The 14,967-nt window shown below is 43.3% G+C and overlaps 1 protein-coding gene across 2 annotated transcripts in view; it reads left to right on the top strand.

Annotated features, from left to right (window-relative positions):
* LOC126470613 (diacylglycerol kinase 1-like) overlaps positions 1–14,967 on the top strand; it is a 366,452-nt gene that overhangs the window by 63,981 nt on the left and 287,504 nt on the right. For both annotated transcript variants that reach the window (XM_050098567.1, XM_050098566.1), the window contains exons 7-8: positions 289–406; positions 7,675–7,880. In XM_050098567.1, the coding sequence (XP_049954524.1) occupies positions 289–406; positions 7,675–7,880 (324 nt within the window). The remainder of the gene's footprint in view (positions 1–288; positions 407–7,674; positions 7,881–14,967) is intronic.

The following is a 14,967-nucleotide window of genomic DNA, read 5'->3' as shown; positions in this document are numbered from 1 at the left end:
TATGAGATATGGTTGGTTGACACTGATGCGGGATATTGCCCATAATATATCTCGATCAACTGTAATATTTATACCATCACGTAAACATAACTGTAGCCGATGTTAAGAGCGCACCCTGCTTATTTGTTTATAGCACTCTCTCTTACGCGCTTGTATTTAACTGTTTTAAAATCTTTGATATTGTAATTTCTAAATTTAGTGATTTCGTATGTTTTTTGTCATTTGCTTTTTATAGACATCGGCAGAAATCTTGTTCAGCTTTTTTCTGTACGCATATTTCTGTTGCAGAGCGTGAAGGAGGATGGCCAGCACGTCTGGAGACTGAAGCATTTCAACAGACCTGCGTACTGCAACTTGTGCCTTAACATGCTCGTTGGCCTCGGGAAGAAAGGCCTCTGCTGCGTATGTAAGTACGCCCAAGTTCATTAGATTCACCGCAAGTTTATGAGTAATAACAGCATCGCAATGAAGCGAAGCAGCTACACAAGGAATGTCGATTTTGATTCTCCTTAACCATAGAACGCTAAAGGGGAGTAAACGTTATATTGCTATTAAACAGTCGTAAAGCTTACTACTTCATGTTTTATTCAAAGGAAGCCATAAGTTATACGTTATTCGTTAGATAATTTCTATAACTAGACCTACAGTTGTAAGTTTCATTCCAAATCAACTATAAAATATTTTGTAACTCTTCAGGCTTTCCCGGCGAGATCTTGACGTATGGAATAATCGGGTCTACTGCCGGATGTTTGTGTCGCTCTGGCACAATATTTCTGGACAAGATCCTCCAATACGCCAGTCTCAGGTAGCACCTGATGAAGGCAACGAGTTACGTGGCCGAAATATTGTGCCAGAGCGACACAAACATCCGGCAGTAGACCCGATTATTTTACATATAAAATATCCTGTTTTATGCCCTACTTAGGTAGTAAATTTTACGAGGGTTTCGTGACCTATGGTTAAGTGCAGCACTTCATCGCTAACATACTTCAGTTCTCTAATAATGTGGGTCTGTGATGAGCAGCTTCACATCTCTTGTTTGATGGAAAATTAAATTAAACTAATGTACAATGTAAACTATAAAAGGTGACATTATAACAGACAGTGCTGGCATATGTGCATAGAGATTAAACACATCCGTAGCTATAGTAAAGATACTTGAACATTAATCGGTAAGAAAAGTCGATGTGATAAAAAAAAAAGTGCGTCAGCACGGCGACGTCAATAAAAACAAATGCAAAATATGTCTAGCATGTCCATAAATAAAAAAACACTTAATCATATTTATGGATTCTTCCATAACTACTTGGTAGAACAATTCCATACTTAAGGTTGAGTGACAAGTATATTTTTTTTTCCTTCTGATTTTTGTTTATTTCAAACCAGTTTTTGGCTTATTGGACCATCTTCAGGAAACAACGGACCAGCGTCTGGAAGGGAGACTAGTTCTTAGATAACCAAAAATTATAAGCAACGATACAGTTCAATTACATAGAGTTGTGCTTCAAACTTGTTTCTTAACGTTGCAATTACACTTCACACAATTGGCAATATTAAGCACAATTAATAATTAAATTACACAATATTACAGGATAAATGGATATAATGCTTTAGTTTGTGAGGCCTTGACATTGACTAAGAAATTGTTAAACTGAGCACTCTTCATTTACATTGTACAACAAATATGTTTTTACCATTGTAAATTAAACTTTAGACAATGGATAATAATGAAAATACACGATATTACAGTATTACAGGTTATAAGCCGAAAACTAGTTTGAAATTAACAAAAATCAGTAGAACAAAAACTAGTCCTCCTGCAATCACTGACGATGCTTCGCAGACGCGCCTACAAGCCACGTGGCAGTTGTTCCCCAGTAGCATATCCAGGACCTCTTCGATTCTGTGTCGCGTCTTCTAGACGCGTTGATTGCAGCACATGGTTGTTTCACATGTTACTGAAATCTCATGGTCAGAGGGCATGAATAGTTCTGTAATTCTAATCATTTGCGTATAATCGTGACACTAACCTGTGAAATAAACTTCATTGTTATCAGATATACATATACAGGGTGATTCACGAAGATATACAAATATTTTAATATGTTATTCTAAAAGTAAAACTAAAGAAAAAAGTTCATATAAACATAGGCCCACAAATGTTTAGTTACGGAGTTACGGCTAGTAAAATATTTTGCCTGAAACCGTACGAAGTTAAAGTAAAGCACGATTTCCATTTATTTTGTTGTTATTGATCTGGTGAATCTAATAAAACATGTCCTAGACGGCTACCTGCAATAGTTTTCCAGAATATCCAGAGAAGCAAAGAAGTAATTTCGTAAAAATTTTATTTTATTAACTACCTGGCCTAATTTGTTCTTTAAATTTCAGACAGTTGTACAAAGTTTTCAACAGAAGTTGTAGAGAATTTAATTTCGGAAAATTGATGGTAAAAACGTTAGCTGAAACTATATGAATGTGTCAGATAATCTGCTTTTATTCATACCATAGCACACTTGAATTCATGTTAAACCGGAAAAAACATAGCTGAGTGTTAATGAACTTGTACAGTTTACATACAGTTTCCCTCAACAATACAGGAAACTAAATCGTTTCAAGGTTAGGAAACGACTGAAACAACTCACTAACGGTTGATCAACAATGACATAAACGTTTCTACATTCTTAATGGAAAGTAAACAAATTTACATGTATCAGAATCTTTGCTTCTCTGGATGTTCAGGAAAACTACTGCAGATACAAGATACACGTCTGGCACATGTTTTATTAGTTTCACCAGGCCAATAACAGCAAAATAAATGGAAATCGTGCTTTCTTTAACATCGTATAGTTATGCGATGGCTTCATGGAGAGATAAAGAAGCTTGCACAGGATAAACTAGCGTGGAGTGCTGCATCAAACCAGAATTTAGAATCAAGAATACGACAACAATATGTAAGGTTAGTCTGGGAAGTACATAAGTCTGTCAGCACCTTTATAATAAGTTGCGCAACTTATCAGTTATAATGTAATTACGCAGGAAGCTCTTGATCAGCTGGGTGCATATTACCCGCTGTACGGATCACCCGTGCATATTAAGGCGAGTCTGGTAAAAAAGAAAACCGATACATTTTGTTATAATTAGGACTAATAATTTCGTTTAGCATATAATACGATGCCCGCGATTCACGAAGACGACATCGGTTCCATCCTCATCATCGGTATCTCTGAAACATGTTTCCTTTGTTTCCCATTTCAGCTGCAGGTACATGCGACGAATAATGTGGAAATATTATAGTGGGCTTCCGAAAATAATTTGCAGCATGTTTCGTAAATACTGTTTCTGGTAAAAAGATGTATTTTTAGATTATCCGTGTTTTTCAGTTATTCGTGCAGTATCAGATCAGCATTAATCCGATGATTGGGAGCTTGCTAAAAAGTGCTCGATTTTTAGTGGTTAAAGAGATAAGATTATATTTCGTGTATTGATACACCTGCTGCTATGGGTTTACTTATCGATGTTCAAATGGTTCAAATGGCTCTGAGCACTATGCGACTTAACTTCTGAGGTCATCAGTCGCCTAGAACTTAGAACTAATTATGTCATTTTTGTTTTGAAGTTCAGGTTGTGTAGTTTAGCTTGAGTTTTCGTAATTCAAAATTTTCAATTGTGATTGCGATTGTGATTTGTTGGTCAGTTATGCTATAATGCTTAAGAAAGTTGCATATACTTCTGAACGTGTTCTGTAGTGTAAACGCCGCTGTTGCTAGTAAAGAATGCGGTAGACGATTTTCCTACCACAGGGTACCAGAATAAAGACTATTTACTCGAGTTTTCACTAAATCGTGTGGGTGGTGCATCGATTTACAGGGACATGTTACGTAGAATTTCTCGAAAAACGAGCTTCCAGCATTATTAGAAGAGCTACCTTTGGCTAAAAGCTAGCATGACGAGGGTACTGCACGTTCTAACTATCTGGAGACACGCCACTTGAATATAATATTCCACATTGGTCAGTAAGATCCCCGGAACATACTTCTTTAGATTTTTGCCTATAGTGCCGACTGAAAGGCGAAGTCTACAAAGAAAATGTAAACACAAGAGACGGCATGATGGTTCGGATTATGAACAGTGCACAACTTTGACATAATTGAATCTCAGTTCCACTACTTAACGCAGCTTGCGGACAACTCACTTGTCGAATGCACGTCAGTTTTTTATAGTTCTTAATTCAAAGTTGAATGAGTCCTTCTTACCTTTAAATTTCCATTTTGCAGAGGCGCGTCAAATGGCAGATACATTTTAATGCACCTGTTCACTGAACTGAGACCTACGTCTGGAGATATAAATCATTAATTTTTGAAGTATTGCACAGTGCAGTTTTGTACACTGAGGTGACAAAAGCCGTGGAAGAGCGATATGCGCATATGCAGATGGCAGTAGTATTGTGTACGCAAGGTATAAAAACAATGCATTGGCGGAACTGTCATTTATACTCAGGTGAGTTATGTGAGAAGGTGTCCGACGTGATTATGGCCACACATCTGGAATAAACAAACTTTAAACGCGGAATAGTAGCTGGAGCTAGACGCTTGGGACATTCAGTTTCCGAAATCGTTAGGGAACTCAATACTCCAAAATCCTCAGTATCAAGAGAGTCGCGAGAATACCAAATTTTAGGGATTAGTTCTCACCACGGACAACGCAGTGGACAACGACCACTTAACGACCGAAAGCTGAAGTTTGCGTAGAAGTTGGCACTGCTAACACACAAGCAACACTGCGTGAAACAGACGTAGAAATCGATGTGGGAGGTACGATGAATGTACCCTAAACACTACAGCGAAATCTGGTGTTAATGGGCTATGACAGCACACGACCGACGCGAGAGCCTTTGCTAACAGCACGACATCGCCGGCAGCACCTTTCCTGGGCTCATGACCATATTGTTTGGACTCTAGATGACTGGAAAACTGTGGCCTGGTCGGATGAGCCCCAATTTCAGCTGTTGAGAGCTGATGGTTGAGTTCGACTTTGGTGCAGACCCCACGAAGCAGTGGACCCATCCCGTCAACAAGGCACTGTGCAAGCTGGTGGTGGCTCCATAATGTTGCGTGCTGTGTTTGCATGAAACGGACTGGCTGTTCTGGTCATACCGAACAGAACTTTGACTGAAGATGGCTATGCTCGGCTACTTGGAGACCATTTTCAGTCAATCATGGACTTCATGTCCCCAAACAACGATGGAATTTTTATGGATGACAATGTGGCATGTCATCGGGCCACAGTTATTTGCGATTGGTCTGAAGGACATTCTGGACAGTTCGCGCGAATTACCCGGCCACCCAGATCGCCCTTCATGAATACCATCGAATATTTATGGGACATAATCGAGACGTCAGTTCGTACACAAAATACTGCATCGGCGACATTTTCGCAATTACGGACGGCTATAGAGGCAGCAAGGCTAAATATTTCTGCAGGGGGACTTCCAACGACTTGTTGTGTCCATGCCGAGTTGAGTTTCCGCATTACGCCGGTGAAAAGGAGGCCCGACACGATATTCGGATGTATCTCATTACTTTTGTCACCTCAGTGCGTTTTTCACATACTGCTAAGATGTGTTCCATGCCGTCATCATCGAGGTAACAGTACAGTTTGGAAAGGGTTTTAATTGAAACAGATGTCTCTTGTTATATTAATACTTACATGTTTTACTCCTGAATGTGTTAATAACAACAGTTTCTTTCCTCATGAGCGATAAGTTGGAAAGCTACAAGTAGTGTGGGAACTGTTGCTTATACAGTATGTGATCAAAAGTATCCGAACACCTGGGTGAAAATGACTTACAAATTCGGGGCGCCCTCCATCGCTAATGCTGGAATTCAATATGGTGTTGGCGCATCTTTAGCCTTGGTGACAGCTTCCATTCTCGCAGGAATACGTTCAATCAGCCGCTGGAAGGTTTATTGGGGAATGGCAGCCTATTCTTCACGGAGTGCTGCACTGAGGAGAGGTATCGCTGTCGGTCTGTGAGGCCTGTCCCAAAGTAGGCGTTCCAAAATACCCCAAAGATGTCTATAGGATGCAGGTCAGGACTCTGTGCAGGCAAGTCCATTACAGTAATGTTACTGAAGTGTAACCACTCCGCCACAGGCCGTACATTATAAACAGGTGTTCGATCGTGTTGAAAGATTCAGTCGCCATCCCGGAATTGCTCTTGAACAGTGGGAAGCAAGGTGCATAAAACATCAATGTAGGCCTGTTCTGTGACAGTGCCACGCAAAACAAGGTGTGCAAGCCTCCTCCATGAAAAACACGACTACATCATAGCACCACTGCCTCCGAAAGCCGGCACGGTAGCTCAGCGTGTTCGGTCAGAAGGTTAGCTGCCCTCTGTAATAAAAAACTTAGTTAACCGATCAACGACGAACTTAAACGGGTGTCTTATGAGTACCACCCCGCGTAGATGCAACGAACGAAATCGAACAAAGCCGGCACGGTAGCTCGGCGTGCTCGGTCAGAGGGTTAGCTACCCTCTGTAATAAAAAACTGAGTGAACGGATCAACGAAGAATCAGAACGGGTGTCATCGGACGTCCGCCCCGAAGAAATTCAACGAACAATATAGAACAACGGTCAGAGGGATCCGTGCTCTCTGTAAAAAAAAAAATAAAAATAAAAACTGAGTCAAGGAATCAACGATCAACTTGACCGGATGTCTTGTGACGTCCGCCCAGACCAGACGCAACGAACTATATCGAAAAAAAAAAAAGTTGGGTGGTAACGTACTTGCTTCCCACTGGGCCCGGGTTCGATTCCCGGCCAGGTTGAAGATTTTCTCCGCTCAGTCGCAAAATGTGGCGCCGTTTGAAATAAGACTTGCACTTGGCTGCAGAACCTGAATGGGACCTCCCAGCCAACAATGCCATACGATCATTTCATTTTTTCACCAGGCATTCGCCATACCCACACTTTGCCATCGGATCGTCACATTGTGTACCGTGATTCGTTACTCCACACAACGTTTTTCCACTGTTCAGTAGTCAAATGTTTACGCTCCTTACATCAAGCGATGCGTCGTTTGGCATATACCGGCGTGATGTGTTGCTTATTGAGTAGCCGCTAGACCATGAAATCAAAGTTTTCTCACCTCCCGCCTAATTGTCATAGTACTTGCAGTGGATCCTGACGCAGCTTGGAATTCCTGTGTGATGATCTGGATAGATCCTCTTCAACTGTCGGCTTTCTCGGTCAGTCAGCAGACGAGGACGGCATGTACGCTTTTGTGCTGTGCGTGTCCCTTCACGTGTCCACTTCACTATCACATCGGAAACAGTGAACCCAGGGATATTTGGGAGTGTGGAAATCTTGCGTACAGACGACATGTGACACAAGTGACACGCAATCACCTGAGAACGTTCGAAGCCCGTAAGTTCCTCGGAGCGCCCCATTCTGCTCTCTCACGATGTCTAATGACTACTGAGGTCACTGATATGGAGTACCTGGCAGTAGATGGCAGCACAATGCTCCTAATATTTTTTGGGGGTGTCTGGATACTTTTGATCACATAGTGTATACCAATACAATGCGACTTTATTATAGATCTATGTCCGTTAACATTATTTGTTTGGTTGACAGTAATGCGAAATAATCATTTTGTTTGGTGCCGCAGTGTGCAAGTACACGGTGCACGAGCGCTGCGTCCAGCGAGCACCTGCGTCTTGCATCGCAACCTACGCCAAGTCCAAGAAGATGTCACAGACCATGATGCACCACTGGGTAGAAGGCAACTGCCACGGCAAGTGCGACAAGTGTCGGAAGACCGTCAAGAGCTACAACGGCATCAATGGCCTGCACTGCCGCTGGTGTCATCTAACGGTAAGTACTTCCACCCGTGTTTCCACGATCAATTTCAGCTTTCACGTGCATTCGTTACAAGGCTTGCTGCAGAAATGCGGCATATTTCCGAAAGATGGCGCTAACTCTCCTTTACAGTGGTGCTGTGGCTGAGCAAGCTTCGAATCGCTCCACCAGTTTATGTTGGTTGGTTGGTTGTTTCGGGGAAGGAGACCAGACAGCGAGGTCATCGGTCTCATCGGATTAGGGAAGGACGGGGAACGAAGTCGGCCGTGCCCTTTGAAAGGAACCATCTCGGCATTTGCCTGGAGCGATTTAGGGAAATCACGGAAAACCTAAATCAGGATGGCCGGACGCGGGATTGAACCGTCGTCCTCCCGAATGCGAGTCCAGTGTTCCACCAGTTTACGTCACAGCTCGAGAAGTATCGGTGTGTGCGCAACATTTCGATTGGCCTGCGATCTAGTGATCTCTGTTTGTACTCCCACCACAACAGGTTTTACCAGGAACCCTACCGACTCGACCTGTTAGATTTTCTTTGCGCTTATGAATTATCTCTCTGCGTCCGAACGAGCCGCGGAAGACCTAACTGTGGCGCCCGATCGCCATGTCAACCTCTGCCGCTATAGACGTCACTGGATGCGGATTTGTAGGGGCATGTAGTCAGCACACCGCTCTCCCGGCCATTTTCAGTTTTCGTGATCGGAGCCGCTATTTCTCAAAAACCGAGCGAGGTGGCGCAGTGGGTAGCACACTGGACTCGCATTCGGGATGACGACGGTTCAATCCCGCGTCTGGCCAGCCTGATTTAGGTTTTCCGTGATTTCCCTAAACCGCTTCAGGCAAATGCCGGGATGGTTCCTTTGAAAGGGCACGGGCGATTTCCATCCCCATCCTTCCCTAATCCGATAAGACCGATAACCTCGCAATTTGGTCTCTTCCCCGAAATCAACACAACCAACCCAACTTCTCAAACAAGGAGCTCCTCAATTCCGCTCACAAGGGCTAAGTGCACCCTGCTTGCCAACAGCGCTGGGTAGACCTGGACGGTCACCAATTCAAGTGTTGGCCAAGCTCGACAGCGCTTAACTTCGGTGATCTGACGGGAACCGGTGTTACCACTGCGACAAGGCTGTTGCTTCATGCTTCCAGAACATGAAATTCAATACCCGGACGTAAATTTCCTGAAGCAGTACGATCCAAAACCCGAAAATAATCGGCTTTGAAGTTACTCTAGTTGACACATAAAGAAACACACTGAGTACAAACCGTCCGTTAATCAGAAGTTTTATTTAGAGGCCAGTGTAGTTTAGCGAAAATACTTCAGGCAGTTTTCAATCTTCGTGTTATTTCGTTTCTTCGCCTTCGCATCTAAGTGGGCAACGTGTCTGGTTCCTACGCGGAGGACCCGGATCCAATTCCCGGTACTGCCAGAGATTTTTCATTGGTGGGTGAAGTCGAAAGGGGTGAACTCACTTTCCTGATACCACCTGAGGAACTACTTGGGTGAGAAGTAGTGGCTCCAAGGTCAAGAAAACCGGAAATGACCAGGAGAGCAGTGTGCTAGCCCCATGCTTCTCTATACCGCATTTACCTACACCAGTACCTGATGGTCTGTCGGTCCCTCGTGGCCCGTTAGCTCCAGAACAAGGAGTTTTACTTTTGTCTTCTCTTATTTCGTTTTCTATCTACCCACTATTGTCCTACAATGCGTTACATAAAAAAACTGAGAAAGATCACAGTTCGTAGTAACTGATGAAAAATCATCGAGGAAAACAGAAGTAATAAATGGCGTTCCGCAGGAAGTGTTATAGGCCGTCTGTTGTTTCTGATCTACCGGGTGATCAAAAAGTCAGTATAAATTTGAAAACTGAATAAATCACGGAATAATTTAGATAGAGAGGTATAAATTGACACACATGCTTGGAATGACGTGGGGTTTTATTAGACCGAAAAAAATACAGAAGTTTACAAAATGTCCGACAGATGGCGCTTCATCTGATCAGAATAGCAATCATTAGCATAACAAAGTAAGACAAAGCAACGATGATGTTCTCTACAGGAAATGCACAATATGTCCACCATCATTCCTCAACAACAGCTCTAGTCGAAGAATAATGTTGTGAACAGCACTCTAAAGCATGTCCGGAATAATGGTGAGGCATTGGCGTCGGATGTTGTCTTTCAGCATCCCTAGAGAAGTCGGTCGATCACGATACACTTGCGACTTCAGATTACCCCAAAGCCAATAATCGCACGGACTGAGGTCTGGGGACCTGTGAGGCCAAGCATAACGAAAGTGACGGCTGAGCACAGGATCATCACGAAACGACGCGCGCAAGAGATCTTTCACGCGTCTAGCAATTTTTTTTTTTTTTTGTTCTAATAAAACCCCATGTTATTCCAAGCATGTGTGTCAATTTTTACCTCTCTATCTACATTATTCCGTGGTTTATTAAGTTTTCAAATTTATGCTGACTTTTGATCACCCGGTATATAAACGATTTAGGAGTCAATATGAAGAGCCCTCTTAGATTTTTTGCAGATGATGCTCTCATTTACCGTCATGTAATGTCATCAGATGATGTAAATGAATTGCAAAACGATTTAGAGAAGATATTTACATGGTGCAAAAAGTTGCGATCGACTCTAAATCAAAGAATGTGCGAATTCATCCACATGAGCACTAAAAAGATTCCGCTAAATTTCAGTTACACACAAATCGAAAGGCTGTAAACTCAGCTAAATACTTACGGATTATAATTACGAATAACTTCAGTTGGAACGATCACATAGATAACGATGTGGGGAAAGCAAACCGAAGACTGCGTTTTACTGGCAGAGCGTTTAGAAAATACAACAGGTCTACTAAAGAGACTGCATACACTACGCTTGTCCGCCCTTTTCTGGAATATTGTTGTGCGATGTGCGATCCGCATCAGATAGATTGCACGGAGGACAATGAAAAAGTTCAAAGAATGGCAGCTCGTTTTGTATTATCGCGAAATAAGAGAGAGAGTGGCACGGATATGATCCAAGAGTTGGGGTGGCGGTCGTTAGAGCAAAGACGTTTTTCGCTGCGGCAGGACCTTCTCATGAAATTTCGATTACCAATTTTCTCCTCAGAGTGTGAACATATTTTGTTGGTACCCTCCTACACACGGTGAAATGTCTATACAGTTTCGTGTAGTTGGTCTCATATGGATGTCACGCTTGTCTTTCCGCCCAGCGCCAACAACTTCTTACAACTTCTCCATAAAAATTCTCCTTTCTTTATTGTTAACATTTGTGTCTCCTTAGTAATTTAAAAAGGCAGGTGGGGAAGAAGTACCATTGATCAAGAAACAAAATATATCCCTTCTTTAGAACTGATTTTGCAAAGTCTATGAAAACATTCTCTGATGCTCTATTATTCCCATCATTTTTGTCCTGGTCAGTGTATATTTTAAAACCGAAACAAAATCCGCAACTTTCCTCACATAGCACGTAAATTTTTAATCCAAACCCCACTCATTTCAATGTTTTCAATTGTTTATACGCCAATCGTCGTCAATCGTCGTTTTTTCACTAAGTATTCGTCTATACTGACATTTTCATCAGGTGTGCAAATTTCTTTAAATTTCACTTTCAAAAGTTTGACGACGGGCCTTATCTTCCAAAGCCAGACAGTACTGCCAGCAGTTTCATTATTGCAAAAAGTAAGAACGTTGAAATTTGTTTGAATCTTTTAAAAAGCATTACTTTTTGGTGCCGTACCACCTCGCTTCCTTCTCGCTGTAGTTCCACGAATACGGCCAGTCTGAGAACGGAGGCACTGCGGTCGCTTCATACTCGTCGACTCGTTCTCTCTTACTGAAGCATGCAGAAAGTGTGAGGTTAGTGGTGACTTACAAGCAGACAACACGGCAGTTTAATTTTCGTAATTTTTGAAATTTATGGTGTGTGAAGTTCAGAATTCAGATATCGATCCCACAATTCAATTCGATGCAATTCTCAAAAATTCTCGAGAAAATCGACTTTGACATACATATGTGCTGCGTCAGTCGAAAACTAGTCACAGAGCAACGTCAATTTTATGTCCCTACGACTCAGTAGTGCGCTACTTCTGTATCACTTTCTGGTCATGGAAACTTGCGTTTATGAGCTAACAGCGAGATGTGCAGATTATCATTAATTTCTCTAACTTTTTCGAAGACTTGTAAATTTATTTTGACAATTAATCACCATTTAGAGAATGCACTTCATCCTCGTGTCACGTTTTCTTGCACTCTCGTCGCACACTCGGTAACACCTCGAAAGTGCGCACGCATCAATAAATAAATTTGCACACCCAAGTAACTATCAACTGATCAGTCATTTTATTGGTACAATTATCGCCACCCCAAAGGTTGCGTGTGTAGCGGCAATGCCGTGAGCATGCAGTTATACTTACGAACCCGTGTACTCGCTCTCATTTCTACTCGAGTCGAGTCCACTTGTACACGACAACAGATTCATGTCATGAGTATTCACTTAACTGAGCAGAGGCTGAATGTCGCGAGCCGAGTCTCCGAACACACGGAGACGGCGAGAACGGAAACGACGTCATAGGACTCGCTAGAGAGTTTAAAGTGAGTATACGTAGCTGTTTCTGATCTCCAGTTCCCGTGCAACGCCCGGGCACATTTTCTTGCGTTGCATGTGAAAAATCCTGTATTTGAAGCTGCTCCTATACTGCCCCACAGGACACAGTTGCCTGCGAGGGCCCGTCTGCTTGCCCACGTGGAGGGGTGAGTAGTACGGCCTACTCGCCATGCAACAGTTTTGTACACGTTAACGCCTTGTTTTGTTCAGAGGAAGCCATTTTCCATCCCTGTCGACGGCCGATCGGCTAGCGCATACAGCTGCGATGCTACGGCCAGGTTCACTGATTGCCCATGCACGAGCAGCTTGCCCACTTCTGCCCTCATACAGGCACTCGGCTGCAACAGCCTGCTCTATATTATCACTGACCCTGACTTCGATCCTACAATCAACTATAGATAGCGAGGTGGTCTAATTATGAACTCTTCTGCGCAGTCGCCTTCACAATGTGCCGTCAGCCAATGACATTCAGTCGCGATCACGACACCTTGCCGTAAATAGAACTGTCTGGCAGTAACTGCTGTCCTCCAGATTGTGTCGAGACCATATTTTAGTGGCGACAAGAGTGGTGCCGAAGCCATAGCCCTTGCGACTATGGAGCAACGGAAGATTGTCATTTTGTAGGATTTCACACATTTTAGAACTTATGGCTGCGTTTACGTCCCAAGAGTGCAAGAGTGAGATATGGAGGGGGGAAGGGGAGGGGGGATTGTCGTTGATTTGGGCAGCCATGTCGTGATATTCCATGGACGCCATGGGTACTCTGCAAACCCGCATTACTGAGGTTTATGTAACCATTTTCGATGATAAGGTCCATTTCATGATATAATATTTGCTCCCCAATGCTGATGCTGTGTCCCAAGACGATTGGACTCTTGTTCACACAACTCTAATCGTCCAGGACTGGTTTTGTGAGCATGGAGATGAATTATCTGATCTCCAGAATTATCGAGTCTGCCCTAGCCATCATAGCCACCAAATCTCAATATTATTGAGGCTTTGTGGTCTACGTTGGAGAGAAGGGAACGTGATCGCTAATCACCTCTATCATTGTTACCTGAACTTGCCACTATTTCGCTGGAAGACTGGTATAAGACTGCCTTCAAAACCATACAGGACCTGTATTTATCCATTCCGACACGGCTGGAAGCTGTTTTGTGCCACCGTGGAGCGTGAGATGCGTGCCTTACGGCCTTGTTAAATGTGGCTGCAATTGAACCTGCTTGACGTGGGTCCCTTCATGCCTCTTGAACAACGAACCGATGTCCTTTGGGCATCCCAATGCACTTAAAACAATGCAGTGAGAAATACCAAACCCCTGGGCTACACTTGTCACACTTTGTATGGTAATGAAGAACACCACCACACTGCTCTGTAACCGCTCACTGATTGACACACACTGTTCTCGTTCCCTCAACTGCCTCGTTCTGAGGGGGTTAGTCCCATTTAGCACTACAGTCTGCAGATATCACACCACGTGAAGTCCAGTTTTCTATGAACCACTTGGAGATTCCTGGCAACATTCTCCAAAACTTTCATTCATTTCCACCGAGTAATTAATACGTCGTATTACTTTGTCCACCTCGTGCTTAAGTGTTGCAGAATAATACAGACACGATCCCGTCACATTAATGTGACTACCGCCTACATTGGACGTCAACGTGCAATAATCACTCACATACGATAGGTGGCAGTACTAGCGATGGAGGATATGTGAAGCGTGTCGGTGGAACGCGACCAAACAGTGCAATCGTTGTCGTAATTCGTAAACGAAGCAATTTATCTGACGTCCGAAAGGGCATGATCATCGGCTTATGGGGGGCCAAGGGTGGAAGCATATCCGAAACTGCTAAGTTTTCAAACTGTTCGCATTCCTCCGTGTATAGAGTATACCGTGTACGGCATAAAGGTGTCATTCAAACCCGGCACCGAGAAAACTGTGGTGCAAAAAAATGGTTCAAATGGCTCTGAGCACTATGGGACTTAACATCTTTGGTCATCAGTCCCCTAGAACTTAGAACTACTTAAACCTAGCTAACCTAAGGACATCACACACATCCATGCCCGAGGCAGGATTCGAACCTGCTTTTCATCGCCAATGAAGACTATAGCGCAACTAGGTATCCAGTGAGTGGCGACAAAAGGTCTTTGCTCCATCGGACAGGTGGCCGTTGAGGTGTACGATCTGAAACATCTCAACGCAATCACCCTGCAACAATCCTCGTAACCTTATGATCTGTGGAATGATTTCGTGATATCTACTGGGTGTCCTCATCATTCTGAAAGGCCCAATGGCTCAACACAATTATGTATCTATCTTTGGGGACCATTCCTACGCCTACATGAAGGTCGGTTGTAATCGGTACAATAGCATCTACCATCGAGACAACGCAACGTGTCACACAGCTTGCAGTGTACGTGCGTGGTTCTAAGAGCACCAGTATGAGTTTACCGTACATCACTGGCCAGCAAAATCCCCGGGTTT

This window comes from Schistocerca serialis, chromosome 3, assembly GCF_023864345.2.
Source record: "Schistocerca serialis cubense isolate TAMUIC-IGC-003099 chromosome 3, iqSchSeri2.2, whole genome shotgun sequence".
Lineage (NCBI taxonomy): Eukaryota > Metazoa > Arthropoda > Insecta > Orthoptera > Acrididae > Schistocerca > Schistocerca serialis.
Note: the sequence above shows the minus strand (reverse complement) of the source record. Positions and strands in the feature narration are given on the sequence as shown.